The 21,350-nt window shown below is 39.6% G+C and overlaps 1 protein-coding gene across 2 annotated transcripts in view; it reads left to right on the top strand.

Moving 5' to 3' along the window:
• Nucleotides 1-21,350, top strand: part of RELL1 (RELT like 1) — a 71,227-nt gene that overhangs the window by 21,448 nt on the left and 28,429 nt on the right. For both annotated transcript variants that reach the window (XM_081303279.1, XM_081303280.1), the window contains exons 2-4: nt 12,238-12,462; nt 14,232-14,303; nt 21,030-21,087. In XM_081303279.1, the coding sequence (XP_081159405.1) occupies nt 12,238-12,462; nt 14,232-14,303; nt 21,030-21,087 (355 nt within the window). The remainder of the gene's footprint in view (nt 1-12,237; nt 12,463-14,231; nt 14,304-21,029; nt 21,088-21,350) is intronic.

Raw genomic sequence — 21,350 nt, 5'->3', positions numbered from 1 at the left:
CTCTAGCTGAATGCAGGAGCTCAGCTCCTGGCCTTGCTAATCTCTGCATGTTTTACTAGGGTTCCATCTGTATTCAAAGTGGTCTTTGATGTCCCTGTCAGACTTCAGTGCTCATGTGTCATGGTAGCATTTCAGGGACTTTGACAAAATAAAGGTAATTGTGGGACTGTGTGCAGTTGAAGTTTGGGAGTAGGGGTGGAATTTGTTTCATGGGTGGGTAGACTCTGCCTGCAGGTGGCAGATGCAGTCACAGCTGCATTGTGGGGTAGGCTGGGGCTGCATAGTAGCTGTTGAGGAGTTGATTGGAGGCTAGTGCTGCTCAAGATTCACTGCAAATTTCAGTATTTATTTATATACTGACTCATATTGTCCTCCAGTTCCTATATAAGTTCATTTGTTCTCTCCATCCATCTTAAGCTTCTTGAGTTTGGGTGAAGGCAGTGTCTTCATCACTGGCGCCTGTGACTTTAGTCATCTCCATGGCCATCTAGAAATAGTTTGGGGGATTATTTTATTTTGTAGAATTCACTTTGTTTCCTCTGCTTTTATTAGTGTCAATAATTGATTTAAACTGTTTAAATAATTAACTTAATGAAGGAGGTCATTTTGCACTAGCTAGTAAGTCCTAGCACTCCCACAGTAGACCCAAGGCCCAAGAAACATTGTATGCATTTGTTACAAACAACAGCCCTCAAGCAGGGACTGCCCGAGTTTTCTCCAAACTCTTACCAGTTTTCAACCCTGTGACCTTAGGCAAGTGCCATACCTCCTTGTCCCTCTGTATCCTCTTCTCAAAAAAATACCACTTGCTTCATGGTGTTGTTGATGATCCGAAGTGCTTGGGGCCCCATGGTCTAAAATTTAAATTATATGATTCCCTGCCCTAGGGGTCTAATACAATCTATTAATATTTATGCAGCAAACTAAGTGGAATAGAGATTGTAAATGACCACCCATTAGGTCACTACAGGTTTTTGCCTTTCCCAGATTTTATTTTGTGATGAAAAATGTATAAAAGAATTGGTATACTGAGCTTTTCAGATCTTGCCTTGTGAGCATGGAGTGTGCACTTACATTTTTATCTCCAGTAGTGTGAATCCAGGGTGAATGGGGTTGGGGATGGGGTTGTGGATGGGGTTGCAAAAGATTGGTGAGATGTGGGATTTTGGAACTGTGAGGGACATAGTCTCCTTTTTTTCATTTTTCAGATGAATAAACCAAGGCCCTGAGAGGTGAAATAACTTGTTCAGTATCACAAAAATAGCCTACAGCAGAGTAGAAAAGAAAAACCCCATTAGAGAAATGAATGTCTAGCCATCTCAGTAATCTGAATCACAAATAGGCTGTTCTCAAATCCTGGGGTTTTGAATGTTAGCTTTAAAGAAAAGAAGATATGCTTGCATATATGTGTGATACTTTTGATTTAATTAATTTTGGGGGTGTGTTTTAAAAGATGGTTTTTGACCAGTTTTGGTGTGGATTATTTTACCAGCCAGGCCTCTTTCCCATCAAGTGCCTTGGGTCACTGCTGGGAACCCTGGCTTCTGAGAATGCACACCATTTCCTGATAAGACTGGGAGAACTGCTATCGGAACCATCAACCATTGTGGTGCTCTTGGCCTTGGTTGGAATGAAGCTGCTTGGGAGAGGTTACCAGGGCCTCCTTATCTAGAGTCTCTGGCGACTTCCATGTCTTCTCCATTATTTTAGCAACCCTTAAGTTATGCCCACTGGGCTTGAGGAATGCCATTTCTGTGCCTGTCTGTCTCAGCTCCTCTGACCATTGGGGTCAGATGGAAATACAAGCATTACTTAGAACAAACTAGAAAATTACTTCTGGCTTTTTTTGATTGATTCCTGCTATTCCTCAGACCTTTTCTTCACTTCCCTGCTGTCTTCAATCCTTTTTCCTTTCAAGGCTTTTGTAATCTTCTGAAATCTTTTGTAATCTTCTCAACAGGCTCTTGACATAACACACATACATAGTGAGTCCTCAGAGTGCAGTGAACTAATTAAACCTGGCTGGGCCAGGAAAAACCTGAAGAATTTTGATAAAAAATTGTCTTGCTGTTGAAGGCATTCGTGCTTATCAGTCAGAGCTGAGAACGGCCTGTTTGAATGGCTCTTGCTGTGTGCAGAGGATTCTCAAGGGGAGATGGGCTTGCTCTTGGAGAGGCAGCAAAGCTGGGGGCACCCCTGATTATAACTTCTGTAGGATGAGCTGTGATTTGGGGGTTGGGAGGGAGATCAGAGATTGGGACAAATTTAGTCGTTCATTGTAAAAACTGTGATGGAGCCTGGGAAGGGACATTTTAAAACGTGTCCTACTTGTTTCTTTGTTAATTGGAACCCAGGGTTTTGAAGTTTGACAAGCCTTTAATCTAAACTAAATTGTGAAATAGGAGAAAGCAGGTCATCATTTGGCATTTTAACAGAAAAGTAGCTAACTGATGAGATATTGTTCAAAGAAAAGTAACTAAAATACACTTTAAATGGCCCTGGTCATTGGATGGTGCTGCTTATGATCTTTTTTAGATATGCAGACACCTAGGGTAACTGGAAGCCCTGCACAGGCAGGTGGGATCTAGACCTGGTTTGAATCCTGGCATGACCACATAGACGCCGTGTGACCTTGGGAACATTGACTAACATTCTGTGCCTCCATTTCCCCAACTGTAACAGGGGGATAATGCTGGGGTATAGTTCATAATTTTTGTGACGACTTAGTGCTTAGCTCAGTGCTGGCCAACAGATGTCCTCTCATTGTGAGGGCATCTCATGGTAGCTCTTGTTAGTATCAATAGTGTGTAATAAACTAGCGTGTCAGACTTTTAGCACTTCTGGAACCATCTCATCCTCAGCTGTTCCATCTTACTTTTGCTCTGCTTACTTGCCATTCTGACCCTCATTACTTTTTTTTTTTTTCCTCCTGGGCTTGGCAGTCTGCATTGCATTCCCTGAGCACGTTAGGGCACCTTGAGGTTAGGGGTGCGCACGTTGACTGTGTGCTGATGCCTACCTTGAGCAGTCTGTTCACTGACTTTTCTCATTCCTTTAACCTCTCTGTCCAGCCTGCTCTGTGAAGCCCGCTTTGGCCCCAAGTCCCTAGGTCTCAATACATGCCATTGCTATTCTGAAATAGAAACTAGAGGACATTACCCACCTGTTTCCTGAGCTTCCTTCCACCTACTATAAAAGACAACTTCAGGAAGAAGTGTCTCTTTTCCTGTTCAAGTGTTTAATCTGTCTCCTTCATATGGAGATCATCTCCTCAAAATCACTGCTCCATATTCCTTCTCAGTCTCTTCCTTTGCTCCTTTCCTTCAATATATTAATTAATACTGTGGTGGTTTGAGAGCGTCCCCCCAAAGTTCATGTGTTGGAAAATTAAACCTCAATATTGGCAGTGCTGGAAGGTGAAGTCTAGTGGGGGGATTTGGGTCAGAGAGTGGGGCCCTTGTGAGGAAATAAAGCCTGGCTTGCTTTTGTGAGACTGGAGTAGTTATCACTAGAGCATTAGTTATTGCTAGCACATGTCCCTATAAAGTGTGGCTCCCCCTCATGTCTTCTCTTTCACATGTGCCCACTTGTCCTCTGCTTTCTGCCACGAGTTGAAGCCGCACAAGGCCCACACCAAATGCAGCAAAACTTCCCAGCCTCTAGTACTGTTAGCTAAAATAACCTCTTTTCTTTATAAATCACTGAGTTCTAGGTATTCTGCTCTAGCAACAGAAAACAGAATAAGACAAACACTTTGGTTTCATTCACTTAAGACAATAAACTCCAAATAAAAATTTCTTACCTTCACCTTGAGTATGAATGGCCTGCCCCTCTTTGCTTGCTCGTTCTGGGAGTCTGGAAAGAGTAAACTGAGCTTAGTGTTGCTATTCCACAACCCAGAAAATCTGGCTTCCATCTTGCCTTAGGTCTACTGGAAAACAGCTTCTTCCAAGGCCCCTAAAGATCTCCCATGGATTGTTTTTTTTTTTCCCCTCCAGTTTTTTTTTTTTTTTAAAGAGAGAGTGAGAGAGGAGAGAGAGAGAGAGAATTTTTAATATTTATTTATTTTTTTTTAGTTCTCGGCAGACACATCATCTTTGTTTGTATGTGGTGCTGAGGATCGAACCCGGGCCGCACTCATGCCAGGCGAGCGCGCTACCGCTTGAGCCACATCCCCAGCCCTCCCTCCAGTTTTATTCTATTTTTTTTTCTGTATTTTTATTGGTGCATTGTAGTTGTACATAATGGTGGGATTTGTTGTTACATATTTGTACAGGCACACAATATAACAATAACCCAGCACCTCCCCCCTCTTTCCCCTCCTGCCACCTCCTCATCCCTTTCCTCTACCGACCTCCCTTTGATTTTCATGAGAATCCCCTTCTTTTCCTTCTTCCTCTCTAGCTTCCACATGAGAGAAAACATACGAGCCTTGACCTTCTGAGTTTATCATTCTATTTTTTCCATTTATTTAATTTATTTTATTTTTAGAATACTTAAAGAATGTTTACTTCAAGAAACTACAGAGAAATAGGGAATAAAATCCTAGGAGGAAGTTAAAAAATTCCAAGCTGCTTCTTAAATTAGAAGCTAAAGGTTTCCCATGTATTCTTAGATTTGTCTTGAGTTCTCAAATCTCTTTGTAAAGATTCCTCTTAGGTTGTTTTTCTTTTCCTTCTCTTTTATTATGGTATGAACACTTGAACATGAGTTTCAGCCTCTTGACAATGTTTTTAGTGGACAATGCAACTTTGTCAGATCTCTTGAACTTATTCATCTTGTAAAATTGAAACCTTACATTCTTTGAACAGCAACTATTCATTTTTTCTTCCCCCAGCCCTTGACAAGCACCATTCTATTCTGTTTCTGTGAATTTGGCTATAGTAGTCCTTCTTTATCCTTGGCTTTTGCTTTCTGTGGTTTCAGTTAACTCAGGATCTACTGTGGTCCAAAAATATCAAATGGAAAATTCCAGATATTAAAAAAAATAAATCAATGTTTTAAATGGTGTACTGTTTTGAGTAGTGTGATGAAATGTTGATCCATCTAGCCTGGGCTGTGAATCGTCCCTTTGTCCAGTGTATCCATGATGTATATGCTACCTGTCTGTTAGTCACTTAGTAGGCATCTTGGTTACCATGTTGACTATCCAATATTGCGGTGCTTGGCTTAAGTAAGACTTATTTTTACTTATTAATGACCCTGAAGTACAAGAATAGTGATGTTGGCAATTGGGAATATGCCAAAAAGAAGCTTGTTTTAGATGAAATACAGAAATGCTGAGAGAGGGGTGAGGGGAGGAGGGAAGGAGAGACCACATTCATATAATTTTTATTGCAGCAGATTGTTATAATTTTTTTAGTTATTATTAATCTCTTACTATACCCAATTTAAATATTAAACTTTGTCATAGGTATTTATGCAGAGGAAAAAAACGGTACATGTAGGATTTGATATTATCTGTAGTTTTTGGCAACTATTGGGAGCCTCGGAATGTACACCCTGTGGATAGGAGGGAATACTGTATTTCAGATACTTCATGTAATTGATAGTTTGTCTTTCTGTGGCTGGTTTATTTCTTTTAGCTTATTGTGTTCCAGGTTCATCCATGTTGTCACAAAAGGCAGAGTTTGCTTCTTTTATAAAGCAGAATCGTATTCCAGTGTATATGTACACCATATTTTCTTTATCCCTTCATTCACAGATAGGCATTTAGGTTGTTTCCATCCCCCCTTGGCTATTGTGAATAGTGCTTCAGAGACTGTGGACATGCAGATATCTTTTCAAAATCCTAATTTTAGTTTGTTAGACTATATACCTAGGAATGAGATTTCTGGATCATATTGGTAGTTCTAGTTTCAATTTTTTTGAGGATCTCCATACTATTTATCATAGCAGTGGTACCATTTTTTTTCCCTTCCTCATTTAGTTGTACTCTCTTATAACATCTGACCACACATTGCTTTTGAAAATTTCTTCTGTATCCTCAGGTGGAGCCCTGGCTTTCCTTTCTCAGTTTTTGGATAGAGCAGATCTTGTTGCTCAGTGGATATTTCCCTCCAGATGTCCCTCAGCTTTGTCTCTGTTGCCATAACCAATACCACAGACTGAGTAATTGGTAAACCATAAATGTTTACTTGTTTACAGTTCTGGAGGCTGGGAAGTCCAAGAGTGTGGTGTTGGCATCTTGTGAGGACTTTCCTGCTTCATCGTAACATGGTAGAAGGGCAAGTGAGCATGTTCCAGACAGGAAAGATAGAGACCAAACTTATCCTTTTATCAGGAGTCCCCTCTCATTATAACTATCTCCCTGATCCCTCATGACCTGACACCTCTTAATACTGTTATAAGCATGTGACTGTATGACCAATGTGATTCTACAATATGTATACTCAGAAAAATGAGAAATTATAACCCATCTATGAATGTGTGATACATCAAAGCATATAAGTGCATTCTACTGTCATGTATAACTAATTAAAACAAATAAAAAAATAAAAATACTGTTATAATGGCAATTAAGTTGTAACACAAAGGTGGAGGAGACATTCAAACCATTGTTCAGAATTGAGATCATGATATCCTTCACATGCCAAATGCTAGGGCTTTCTAAACAAAGTACCACAAACTGGCTTAAATACCGAAATTTATCGTCCCATAGTTCTGGAAACTGAAAGCCCAAGATCAAGGTGTCAGCAGGGTTGGTACCTTCTCAGGCTGTGGTAGAGACACTATTCCATGACTCTCCTGCTTATGATGGTTTGCTGGTGATCTTTGATGCTCCTTGGTCTGTAGAAGCATCTCCCAGATCTTTGTCTTTAGGTTTATATGATGTTTTCCACGCATGTGTATCTGCCAATATAAAAAGTTTCCCCTTTTTATATTGACAGTAATCATATGGGATCTGGGTTCATCCTGCTGACCTTATTTTAACTAGTTTACCTTCTTAAAGATCTGTCTTCAAATATGGTTACATTCTGAGGTATTTGGGGTTAGGAATTCAACAAATTTGGAAGGGTGAGTGACCAAATTCAACACATAACAACAAGTAAAATCGCTTTCCCCCCTTCACCCTGACATATTTTCCATCTCTTTGGATGGCAGCCATGACTCCCATGTTGCTCAAGTAGAAACTTGGGCATCATTCTTATGTCACTGGCCCTGATGTTAACTTGGGGTCCAAGGGTTTGTAGAAATTGGAGGAAAGATTTTGAAGTTGGCCTCATCCATCAAGGGTCTGTGATCACCAATGACTGACAACTTCTGCTCTGCAGGTTTTAAGTAAGTATCTACCTTCTTGGTTCAAAAGCAATACAAAGTAACTTTAAAGTTCAGGAAAATTATGAAGATAAAATTTAAAATTATCTCAGTCATAAAACTACCATACTAGCAGGTCAGATAAAGAGCAATTTCATCATCCCAGAAAGTGAAGGTTCTATTGGACAACTTTGTTGTGGATTTATAAGGAAGAGCTGACAAGAAAAATGTTGACTGGAAATCTACTCAAACAATTCAATGAAAAATAACTTTCAAATAACAAAGTTTTGTAAATAATGTCTAAACATTTCTTAACATATGTAGGTTTAGCTTTCCTTCAGTTAACACTTTGAAACACTGTATCTTTCATTGTCCTTTACTCTCAACTGAATCATGTTTGAATGAATCACATATTAAGTGAATCACTTAATATTTTGCTCTTTGCTTTATACATTTTATACTTTTGTTTTTTTTTTTAATTTTTTTTTTTACTAGTTAGATCATATTTCATGTAAGGTGAATCCAGATTTTAAAATTCAACATTGGAGCACTCATGTTTTCTCATATCTCCATGAAATCTTCATAAGTAGTTTTAAATGGTACATATTATTCCATCAAATGCTGTTTATTGATTGACTTAGATATTGTCTTAGTATTACATTGTTAAGTGTGCGGGCGTTTTTGTTTTTTGACTTACATTCATAATCGATATGATAGCCTTTGCTATTAATTTTGACTCAATAAATAATTTGTTCATAATTCAGACATAATTCAGCTTGGGGGGTGAAGGACAAAGAGAGCCACAGTGTTTTGGAGAAATGTATTTGTGTTAATTGAAGGAAAGCTAAACCAACATAAGCTAACAAATGTTTTAGGCATTATTTACAAATAGTTACTTTTTTATTGAATTATTTAAGTAGATTCTCCAGTCAACATTGTTCTCATTAACTCTTGTAAATCTATAAGAGAGCTGTCCAGTAGAATTTTCACTTTCTGGCATAATGGAAATGTTCTTTATCTGACCTACCAGTACGGTAGCAATTAGCCACATATAAATAACTGTTGGGCACTTTAGTTGTGGCTAATGCAACTAAGGAGCTGAATTTCTAGTTTAAGTCCAGTTGATTTACATTTACATTTAAGTAGCTACATGTGGTTAGTGGCTAATTTATTGGGTAATGCAGGTCTGTAATCATGATGACTAAAATACTTTCATAGTGTTCACCTTTCCTTAGTCATTCTTCTGAATGCTTTACATATTAATATGTTTAATCTTTAGGGTGACATCATGTACCTCAGGTGGCCTTCTGGTTATTATTGCTATATAACTAACTACCCCAAAACTTAGTGTCTTAAGATAGCAAAAGTCATTTATTTGGCTTAGGGACCTATAGTTTGGGAAGAGGTCATCTTTGGTCCATGCATAATCAACTGGGCTATAGGATTTGCTTCAAAGCTGACTTAGTTACTGGGTGGCATGTTGATACCTACTAGTGGTCACCAACCACAGGACAGGTTAGGCTTTCTCATGGTGTGGTGACGAACAAGTGGCTCAAGATACTGGAAGGGGAAAATGTCTGGAACTTGATAGTGCATCACTCCCAACAAATTCCCTTGGCAGGCAAAACATAGAATGTGCATTTAAGAGGAGGAGATGTAGATCTCACGTCTCAATGGGAGCAGTATCAAAAAATTCGGGGTTGTGTTTTAAAATCATCATAGGTAGGTACAGTCATTTTGATGCCATCTAACAGACAAGCAAACTCAGCACAGAACAGTTAAGCTGTTTGCCCCAGATGACTTGCCTAGTGGGTGGGTGAGCTGCTTCTTTGCCTGGCAGTCCAAGCTCTTACCCTTAGTGCTCTGTTGCACCCCACTGTAATTTGTATATTTCACAAATTTAGATTCATATTTTACTTTTTTCATGGAACAATAATTATAAGAGAAAGTCAATGATACATGTTTATAAGTCACAGAACTGTGGAAACAGGTAGTATGTGTAAGGGTTTGTTAGTTGCCAAGTTGACAATTATTCCCAGCCATCTAGTTCAGGAGGTGCTATTTGTCTCCATTTCTGAGCCTTCTATTTTCATCCTGTTTTTCTTTTCCCCAAAACTAGTTTGTTACCACCTCTGAATTGAATAAACAGTTATTCTGAATAAAAATCTCAGTTGTCACCTAGTCCTGTTGCATAGAACATGTGTTAGTAAAAGAAGGAAAAAAAAACTTACTTAGCACTGTACTGCCAGGATAGTTGCACATGAACATGATCCCTGTGACTTGGGAGACTGAGGCAAGAGGATCACAAGTTTGAGGCTAGCCTGGGAAACTTAGTGAGACCCTATCTTAAAAAATAAAAAGAGCTGGGGTTGTAGCTTATTGGTAAAGTGATTCAGTCCCCAGTACAAAAAAAAAAAAAAAAAAAAGTGTTTCTAGTTTATATTGAAGGTGAGGCTTGAGGTTAAACTTTAATTTAGATGACATAGTTGCATATATTTAGGAATATATAGTTATGTGTTGCTTAGTGATGGGGATACACTCTGAGCAATACTTTATTAGGTGATGGTGTACTTACACAAATCTAGATTGTGCAGTCTGTACACACCTGTGCTATATGGTGTGGCCTATTGCTCTAGGCTGTAAACTTGTATAACATGTCACTATACTGAATACAGTTGGCAGCTGTCACATAAGGATAAGTATCTGTGCATCCAAACAGAAAAGATCCAGAAAATACTAGGTGACAGGAATTCTTCAGCTTTCATTGTAAGCGTACAGGACCTCTATCAAATATGTGTGTGGTTCACTGTTGACCAAAATGTCATTATGCAGGAACTGTACTACATATACTTGGGAGAGAAATCAGAAAAAAATTATAGGTTATCTCAAATTCTAGAGGTTGCTTGATAAAATAATGAATGCAGCTTTTTACAAACCTAAGGAACCAGTTCTTTTTTTTCCTGTTCAAAGACAATGACTATTCCTGTGTAATAGAGGTTGCCCTTTGTTCGTTGGCCTCTGGTTTGCAAATTAAGCTTCTGTTTGAAACTGTTTGTTCCTGAGATGAGCTCTCATTTCATACCAGTTATTTGTACCCAATACAATCCTTGTAACATTGATTTTTTTTTCCTCCCCAAAATGTTCTTGAGAAAGGTTATATATGATTGAATGTCTCTAGCTTGCTAGTTTCGGGGTTTTGTAAGCTGTGTGTATGACTCTTGGTGATGGAAGGAAGCCTCATTTTCTCACTTCAGAAGCAAGGTATTCTAACTGCTGAGATCTACCTGACCCCTCACTTCATTTGCTACTTCTTTCCTCATTTTTCCATGACACAATACAGTTTATTTCTGTGTAGTCTGCTCCATCTTAATTGGCCACATCTTATAATTGCATATTCCAGGTTCTCTCTCTCTCTCTTACTTTTTGGAGGCCATGTGGCACCCCCAAAGGCCATGATATCTGGCTGCCTCTGGCACATGTCCATGTGGTACTTTGACACATCTAAAAGCAAACTTCTCTTTTTCTCCATACTATGCCCCTTTCACAACTTTCCTGTTCCTGATGCCAGAAGCCAGGTCCCAGTGTTATTTTCTCTCTTCCAGTGACCGTGTACTCCTTTCATGACCCTTCTCGCCATCTGCCATGATTTGACCAGATACTGATTTTCTTAGTGCTGTTTATGATGCTTCCCCCAAACTCCAAGATGGCAGGGGCTGAATTTATGTTGTCCATTCCTGTCTATTCCCAGCTCTGGGGTAGGGGAGTCAAATAATGGGCATGCAGTAAATGTTTATTTTGATAAGTGAATGGATACATAAATGTACAGGCTTCAAGAGGTTATATGACCCTGGATGGGTTCCTGTGTATGAGTGGCAAACATAGGTGAATTGGGATTGTTTTAGCCCAAGTTTGGGCTCTTATTCTTTGTGTGCTGCCAGACCCTCCAGGCTGTGTGGCCTGTGGTTTTGGAACTAGATAGATGCTGTCGGGTTTTTTTTTTTTTTTTTTTTGTTGTTGTTGTTGGTACTGGGGATTGAACTCAGAGGTGCTCTACTACCAAGCTACACCCCTGCTCTTCTTATTTTTTATTTTGAGACTATAGTGGCACCCCCCCCACCACCACCACCGAAAATCTTAACTAAGCTTCTCCAGAAATCTTCACCATAATTGATTTTAGGACTATCAGCAAAAAAGTCTCTACAAAAGAGTTCAATGTAGGTAAACTTCCTATTTTCCTGTTGCTTTATTTTACTTGGCTACTGGCCTGGAAGAAATCAGCACTCCAGGTGCTGGATGCCCTCTTACTAGTTTTTCACAAACATGTATCCAGTATAGTAGTTTGTAGAAGTGTGTTTGCAAATGCAAAATGTGATTAAAAAAAAAAAAAGACAAATCCTTTAACAAGGCCTGTGACCTTGGGCTGGAGCTTCACAGATGTCTACATTTCTAAGATAAGTTTCCAATAGGGCTCCATGGTAACAGCTGGCAGGGGGAAGGAAAAAAAGGGGAGAAGAATCTCTTTCCTTCTCAGGTGTTGTCCTTGAAGGATTAACTTGCCCAGAACAGTGAAAGAAAAAGCTGCTTTTATGTGAACTTCTGCAGACTGAACTTCTGAGCCCCTCCCCTTACATGCTGAGTATAAAGTTATGAAACTACCTGAACTTGGGGTTCAGGGGATTAATTGATTACAGCAAAAGCTGTACCCTCTGAACCAGGCTGCAGCTAAATAAAATGGTTTCTTGCTATTTTTGGTGTCCTATCTGGTCTGTCCCTACAACAAGACAAGGTCTGTAAGTTACTGAGGCTGGCCTTAAACTTGCAATCCTCCTGCCTCAGCCTCCTAAGTAGCTGGAATCATAGGAGTATACCACTTCACCAGGCTAGAGACACTGACTGAATGTGAACATTTCTTGAGAGTCATTAGAATTTTCTTTTGCCCCAATCCCATGTAATAACAACTGTGCATGTTCTTTTCTGTAGACAATGGTGGCAGCCGCACTTTGCACTCGAGAACAGAGACAACGCCATCACCCACAAACAGTACTGGGAATGGACATCCAGAATACATTGCATATGTGCTTGTCCCTGTCTTCTTCATCATGGGTCTCTTTGGAGTCCTTATCTGTCATTTGCTTAAAAAGAAAGGTTATCGTTGTACTACAGAGGCTGAGCAAGACATTGAAGAGGAAAAGGTTGAAAAGATAGGTAAATAACCTGGGCTCCTTTTACATGTGGGGGAACAGTTTTTAAATAAGCAACCAGTCACATATGCTTCCTGTATTTATGAGGCAATAGCAGCTCATTTGGTGTAATGTAAGTGTATGTTTTCCAGTAATCACACCTCGAGTTTGAAGCCTTGTTTTTGTTCACCTACTGGGCATTTACCTTCTCTGGCCCTAATGTCTTGAGCAAGTTATGTGTGCTCTGAATATCTGCCATGTTTAATTTTGTCTAAATTAATTTCTAATTTAATTGACATTTTATTTTAATTTCAATGAGGATAAAAGTCTCCAACTTGTCATGTACTTTGAAATTTAGAGAGAAGATGCAGTGGTGATTGACACATAGGGCCACTCAGTGGACGTCGCTCCTTGGTGTTATTGTTGACTCAGATTGTAATAAGGATGGTGGGAAAATTGAACAAGTCTCACTATTTTTGTAGTATTACTTCTGCGGGGGGAGTTCTATCTTAAATCTATGCAAATGAAATTTATATTGGTTAAGGAAATGATTATGTGAATAGTGGAGTAAAAGTAGAACTGGTGGTATGAATTCCAGCATGTCTCATCCTTTCCTCGTCATGTGGAGTTGAGGTAGTGTCTGGATAAACCTGAGAGATGCATCTTGTTTCCCCTTGTATTTCTTTCCAGTCATCCTTCAGGGACGTTTCCTGGCTTGGCCCTTGAGGGAAAGTAGATAACTCTCTAAATCCTGTTCAGCCCCTCTGAGAAGTGACATTTGGAGTAGGTTACCCATGGAGCAAATCAGCAGGGCCTGTGGGGGAAGGTTCCTCATTCCTTGCCAGCTTGCTGGACTGTTGGTTTTTCCACCTCCATTGACCTTTGAGGCTGAGGAGGAACACGGTTGCTTGATGAGTCATGTGTATGCTCATGAGCAAACCAAAGCCTAGTGTTTGTCAACAGAAAGCAGAGCCTCCTCCTCTGCCTCTTCACAGCCACCTGCATGTTGGCTTCCCTCAGCTCCTGTATGTCTGTCCCAACATGTGCTTCACACAGAAGCAAAGACAGCCTTGGCATGGAGAAGACACTTCTGGGTAACTGGGTGGGCCTTGTATACCCTGATTTTTTTCTCTGTGAAGTAGGATGGAGTGTTTGAACCTTCCTTCTTTTTTCTTGTCTTGAAATAAGTTATACAGATCAGTTTATGAGTGGAGGTTTGATTTTTGTTTTTTTTTTCCCCGTCCAAGGACCATCACATATTACTGGTATAGAGTGTTCCAAAGTAAATTAAGTTTGTGGATAAATAACTGTGGCCAAGATCTAGATAATTTGGGACTATATTAGAAAGGATAAGAGAGTTTCATAAACATGGGTGGATAATTATCCAATTTGAAAAATAAATTAATACTCTTAAGCTTGCAGTTAAAATAAAATCTAAGGGAATCTTTTTTTTTAACTTTTAATGAGGTTTAAGGAAATGATGAGAAAGAAATAATAGCAGTGAGTGTTGGTATAAATGCATTTCTATATTATTGTCTTGGAAAGTAACCTTGATCTTGAGAAGAGATCTAGGGGCAACTGCAATACGTGCTTTTATGCTTTTGTCAGTGAAGTCACAACATGTGACACAGGGAAGTTTGGGGATGAAGGAGGAAAGCTAAATCTTAGCGCTGTGCATGAGTGCTTGACCTTTCTGGAAGCTGTTCAGTGAGATGTTGGGCTCTGAGATGAAGGTCTAATTGACCTGTTACTGGGAACCGATTATAACATGTTCTCTTTTCTTTTTTCTTTCAGAGTTGAATGACAGTTTAAATGAAAATAGTGACACTGTTGGGCGAATTGTCCACTACATCATGAAAAATGAAGGTATGGATTTTTAGTTTTCTAGAACAATTTACTATTTTAGTTTTATTAAAAATCTGCTTGGAAGAGTCAGAATTTGTGTGGACTGTTCATTAGTTTTATGCCTGAGCTTCCTGATACCTCAGTTTCTAGCCTTACCCAGCCATGGGAGTTTTACTTTTGTGAGTTATTTTGAGTCTCAGTTGGTCTCAGTGTAGCAGATCCAGCCCTGGGGCTGACACCTTATATCAAAGCCTGGCCTCATCACTTCTTGGTTGTGTACAGTTTGGGGAAAGTCATTACCTCATGAAAACTCAGTTTCCTCCTGCAGAATGAGGGTCATAATAATATTTGCCTCACAGCACTTTTGCAAAATAGCAACCTGTGAAGTGCTCAGTATAATAAACACTCCCGTGTTATCTATTTCTTTTTTCCCTTTTCAAAAGTCTTTTTATTTTTATCAGAGCTTTATAGTTATACATAGTGGGTTGGGTTTATCATGACAAAATCATAAATCTTTTCACTTTTTTTGTGCTTTAAAAAAAATGTGGTAAAATACACATGACAAAATTTACTATTGTGACCACTTTAAAGTATAGAATTCAATGCCATTAAGTATTTGACAGTGTTGTACAGGGTCACCACCATCTTTGTCCACAGCTGTTTCATCTTTGTGAACTGAAACTACACGACGTTGAGCAGTCCCTCCCATGCCTCCTCCCCCATCCACTAGCATCGCCTCCTGCATTCCGCTCCATGGATTTGTATTTTCTGTTATCTATTAGGTGTTGAAACTTTAAAAAAGCTTAACCCTTATGGATTTAAGTGTTTGTCCCCTGTGAAATGTATCCTAGACCTTCTTTCACTTAAATGGAAGATTCATTTAATCTTGATTAAATGAAGTAGGATCATTGTTCTGAATGCTGGTTATTATCTCAGAAGGATACCATCCTGTTTTTTGTTGCTATAACTGAAATAGCACAAACTGTGTAATTTATAAGAATAGATGTTTATTTAGCCCTTACTTCTGGAGGCTGGCAAATCTAAGAGCACGGCACCTGCATCTGCTCAGCATCTGCTCAGTAAGGACCTTCTTGCTTTATCATAATGTGGCAGAAGGCAGAATGTGGCAAGACAGAGTGCTTTCTTTTACAACAAAGCTTCTGCTTCAATAACCCATGAATTCATTAGTCCATGAATGGATTAATCATGTGGCCACACCCAGGCCATAGCAGTTTCTATCCTTTTAGCAATTCTCAAGGTCTGTAGAAGTGCTTGCCCACTTCCTCCAAAGCTATGGATTCCCATATTGAATACTTTGAGTATACAATTTAGAAGAAAAACTTTCCCTTAATCTTTGTTCTGGTCATCACTGGCTGACTCATGCAGCAGGCACTGATATAGTTGAGCCATCTGTCTAAAAGTTGAAATACCTTTGTAATCATCAGGAGGTACCTGCCCTTCTGCCTTCAGCCCTTCCCCTGGGGATCTCCCCTCCCCAATATCCTTGATTTTCAGCAAGAGCACTGCATGGCCCAAGCTGTTAGACTATTCAGCTGTTCTTCACTTAGATTTATATGGTACCATATAAAGCAGCTTTATATGGCTCAGCATAATTTTCATTGCTGTTTTTAGAGTGTGCTGTATGTATTTAAATGATTTAAATCTAGGTGCTTTATGTGTGTAAATCTCATCTAATCCTCAGATCATCCCCCTAAAGTTGATATTTTCATACCCATTTTACAGGTGAAGAAAGAAAGGTTCCAAGGAGTTAAATTAATCAGGTCATCCTTCTAAAGTTGGTATTTTCATGCCCATTTTACCACTGAAGAAAAGAGAGCTCCAAGGGGTTAAATTCACATGGTTAATGAGCAATACAGCTCTTTGTGTCTGGTTCTCAATAGTGTGTCTTCCACCTGTGCATTGTTACATCTCCTTTTAATTTGCAGGTTTTAATTTCTAAGACTGTAAAGATCAGATAAACAAACTGTACTTATGTACGTGTCTTTGAATTTTGGAACTGAGTGTTAGTTTAGGTATCTGTCCCTTGGTGGTGGATCTTTTAGCTGACCAGTTAGGCAAACACAGTTTCTCCACACCCTCATATTGCATTTCTGACAGGAGATGTGGGGTTTTCCACACTGAGCAATTCTCCAACACTCTGAACTCCAGAGGAGTGTCCTACAATTTAATTTCTGATCAGTTCTGACCCTGTCTCGGAGTTAGCATCAGATCCCCAAGTTAAAGGCTTAGTCCCACAAGATTGCCCAGCTTCAGATGCCAATTGCAAGTCCAGGACTCAAGTACTTTTGACTGTAGACTATTAGGGAATTCCCATAACCACCCCCACACCCGAAGCTTGATAATTTGTAAAATTGGCTTGTAGAACTCAAGGAAATGCCTGATTGCATTTACTGCCTTATTGTGATGGTTTTAATTGAGGAACAACCAGGTGGAAGAGATGTGTAGGGCAAGATCCTGGGAACTGGGGAGTGGAGACTGCATGTCCTCTCTGAGCACAGGACCCTTCAGGTACCCCCATGGTTTCAGCAACTGGGAAGCTTCTTAAATCTTATTGTTCAAGAGTTTTTGTAGAGCTTTATCTCCATGCCCAGAAGACCCGCTCCCCTACTTCCCAGTGGTTGGGACTGAAAGTGTCAACCTTTCTGACAACTGGCCCCACCCTAAGTCACTCCATTAGTGTAGACTGAGTGTGATCAAGAGGCTCATTATGAATAACAGAAGACATTCCTATGGCTCAGGAAATTCCATAGTCAGTGGAGTTTTCTTACAAGTTTGGAAAGTTCTGGGGATTCTATAGCTTTGTTTTCTGGGTAGGCCCGTAAGCTGTCTGCCAGAGTACAAATGGAGAGTTTTATAATTAATTCCCAAATATCCCGAAATATTCACGTGAGGAGAGAGATAGGCTCCTTTATGAAGCTCTTACTGTGACATTCAATTTTTGTCACGGCAGAAGAGATGCCTCCACAAACTAAAGGATCACCAAGAGGGCTCTGCCATGCGCTGTATAAGTAGAGTGTGCTCTGAACTTCTGTCAGTCTGTGTCTGTTTGGGTAGAAACCTGGACCTTAAAACAGTAGGAAGGAGAGTGTTAGGGTTTAAAGTACTTGCTCAGACAGTCCTAGGGGGTGGGCAAGTGACTTCTAGCTGTGTGACTGTGGCCAGCTAGTAAGTTTCCATTTCTCTGTATAGTAGAATGGGGATGATAATTCTATCTGTATTAGGGCCTTGGAAATATCCAACAGAGTAAGGTCTGTGAGGCTTTTAGGCAGTGACTGGCACATATCAGCCTTGTTAATTCTGGTGATGGTAATAGTAGTTCTTGCTTGGGACTTCTGCCTTGAGTGTCAGGAAAACTTTGAAGAGATAGCAGTAAGGGAGACTACAGGATGCTCTTGCCCGAAAAGGACTCTTTTATGCATATGATAAAGCATGAATTCAGGGGAAAAAGAGGAAGCATTTTCTGGAAAACACCACCCATTTGTTCTCTATGGGTTTTCCTTGCCCATTCTCAAGAAGCCTGTGAAAGGAAGTATAGCTGACAAAATGTTGGCAAGCATAAAAAAACCATCTTTTATGGCTTAATAGGAGTTATGGATAATAAAAGTAGGAGGAGAGATAGTTGGCACTTTTGTTTTTGAGATCATGGTGGAAGTATGTGTGGAAGAGAAAGATCTGTATCTGCCAGTTTGACCAACTGCAGATTGAAATTGTTCAAAACAATAAAAAACTGTTGCATCTGTACTGAGCATGTACATACTTTTTCTTGTCATTTTTCCTTAAACATATAATTCTGAATAACAACTATTTACATAGTATTTACATTGCATTCAGTATTAAAAGTATTCTAGAGATTATCTTAAGTACTTGGAGAATTTGCATAGGCATCTGCCATTTTATATGAGGAGCTTGAGCACCTGAAGATTTTGGTGTCTTCTGAGAGGTCCAAGGACCAATCCTCCCTAGATACCATGGGACAACCGTTTATTCAATAGAACCTATATTATTGTTCTTTTATTATAATTTTACAACCAAATTAAAGTGTGTTTTCAAGTCCTAATGTGATGTGATGTTAGAAAGCCTTCTCATCACAGAAAATCAGAAAGGTTCCCCAGGGACACATTACTGCAGTTTACTCTCTGGTGTAGACTTGGCCGTTAGCCCAGAGATAGAGGGGACTTGCGTGTGTACATGAGTGTAAATATGTATTCTGTGTTAATCCCATATGCCCACCGTCCCCCCACAGTGTGGATGAGAATGGTGTTTGTGTAGGAATTAGAGTCTGCTTTTAGAAACTTCATTCAGAGCAAACAAAAAGCTGTTTACTAATTATTTATAAGAGATAATAATAAGTCACAGGAATTCATAAAAACATGAGAAACAGCAGGCACAAGGGCACATGCCTGTCATCTCAGTGACTCAGGAGGCTGAGGCAGGAGGATCACAAGTTCAAGGTAGCCTCACCAACTTGGTGAGACCCTGTCTGAAAATAAAAATTCAAAGGGCTGAGGATATATCTCAGTGATGAAGTACCCCTGGATTCAATCTCCAGTAGCATACCCCCTACACACAAAAAAAGAGAAACAAGTCTACAGAACACAAACTTTGGTAATTATTTTAATACATTTTATCTTCTGGTATCATTTTACAACTTGATGTTTCATTTTATAGGCAGTCATCATTTTATAGGTGAATAATTTCCTCAGGCAACTATTTAAGCTTTGTTTTTAAAAAGCTCATTAGTTTAATTGTTAGTATTAAAGTTATTGCTATCCATGTTTTATGTCCTTTGTTGTTGTTTTCCCTTTTTTTGATTTTATGATTTTGAAGTTTGATAAACTGGCAAATTACTGTGTATTTTAAATATAATCAATTACAAAGTTGTACATGGGACTGTATCCCTGTATTAGTCCATTTTCTGTTGCTATAATTAAATACCTGAAGCTGAGTATTTATTTAAAAGGGAGGTTGATTTAGCTCACGGTTTTGGTCATTGAAAGTCCAAAGTTAGGAAGCCCCATTGATTTGGCCTCTGGGGAGGACCCCTGGGCTGGGTCACAACACAATAGGTGGCATCATGGTGGAAGTATGTGTGAAAGAGAAAGATCACATGGGAACACAGGAAGCCTTAGAGTGATTTATGAGTTGGGCTTCCTTTTTTATTTGTTCATTTTCAGCACTGGGGATTCAACCCAGGGCCTTATGCAGGTACTCAACCAGTGAGCTACATGCCCAGCTCTCCCCTTGTGTAACCTCCATCCCTCTTTTTTATAACAAACCCCTCTTGAGAACCAGCCAGAGTTCCATAAGATCTTTATCAGTTGTTTCTGAGGGCTCTACCCTCAATGACCTCATCACCTCTTACTAGACCTCACTAAAGGTCCTACCACCTCCCAGGCTGCCATGCTGGGACCAAACTTCCAACATACAAATCTCTGGGGGGCAAAAGCACATCCAAACCACAGCAATATCTCAACCCATTTTCTGAGAGCAAAGTTAATTTTCCTGCCCCGTCTTTATTAGTTAAAAGATACAATGGCTGACAATCTCTCAGTTGCAGTTGAGTAGTTGAATGTTTTACAAAGGGTAAGGTGTCACCTTGCATTGAAGGAGATTCCATGAATCCATTTTTACTACTTTTGCAATGACAAGGGTCTTTTTTTTTTTTCCCTAAATCAATTTTGTTTGGAAACGCATTTGGACATCCTCAGGGATAGTTATGAAGGGCAAAGAAAGTATTTCTTTTAACAAAGGATGGTATGTTATGTTAATATTTTTTTAAAAAGAAATCTATGCATTCTCAAGGGTGACAGTAGGCCAAGAGGACCCCTAGGGGATGAAAATTGGATCATGGAGGGAACCCAAACACAGCACAGATAAGCATTTGGAACATGAAAAGATATGTATCTTCACTTTCATGGAGTATAAATAGGAAAAAATAAATAAGGAAGAAGGCTCCTGGGTGGGGCAAGAAGGAAAACTAGGTTGAGAAATGCTTCCTATAAACCCTTAGCTCTCAACACCTCCAGCAGGAGTGGTTGGAACTGGCCTTAATTGCCCTCCTCTGGGGGTTCATTGGAATGTTAAATGTTGGCATCAGCTCGCATGGTAAATAGTGATTTTTTATTTTTTCCTCTCTAGAGAATTCATTGTGGTTAGTCATGAGAACAGTGCTTTAAAAATCAATGGAAAAGGTTAGGAGGCAGCAAGAGTATTTGGCCTTGCCAATTAAATAGCTGAGAGAAATGCAACATGCACTTCAGCTTTTGATTCTTGAGAATTTGACCACTCTGCAAGAGGGAAAGGGACATGGGGTGAGGGTGTGAGTGTGGACAGGGGACCCTAGAAGCTGAGATTCAATTTGATTTTGTTGAAAGCCTAGCTTCCCTCCCCCTTGCATATTTAGATTAAAAAAATTAACATCAGAAGTCTAATTTGTCAGCCTATATTTCATATATATGTGTCATATATGATAATTACATATATATGTTGTGATCAATACTAATTTTAAGATATCTGGCCTGACTTAAGGACTTACAGGTCTTGAAGCAGAGCTAAGCTAGTTGACTCACCTGGAAAATTAACCTTCTCCCTTATCCAGAGTCTCAGGATCAACTATAAACTGAAAGACCTGAATTCCATGTTTTTCCAGCAGCTTTTATGATGTGATAATTCTATGATTGTTCACCCCTTCTACTTTAATTTTTTAATGTTCTTTTTATTCCCTAGCAAATGCTGACGTTTTAAAGGCTATGGTGGCAGATAACAGCTTGGGTGATATTGAAAGGTAAGTCTCCTCCTCCCACGGAATGAGACATTTCCCCAGTTGTTTGCTCAGATGGGATGGCATTGGAAATGCTGTTCTGCTGGAGCAGATTTCCCAAATTTGGTGCTATTGACATCTTGGACCAGCCAATTCTTTGCTGAGGGGTACTGTTGGGTGCATTGTGGAGATGTTTAATAGTATCCCTGGCCTCTACTTAGTAGATGCCCTTCTGAACAGCTCCTAACGTCTCCCACAAGGTGTGGCAGCTCCAAATGTCTCCACGC

This window comes from Spermophilus citellus (genome assembly GCF_964194105.1).
Source record: "Spermophilus citellus genome assembly, chromosome: 8".
NCBI lineage: Eukaryota > Metazoa > Chordata > Mammalia > Rodentia > Sciuridae > Spermophilus > Spermophilus citellus.
Note: the sequence above shows the minus strand (reverse complement) of the source record. Positions and strands in the feature narration are given on the sequence as shown.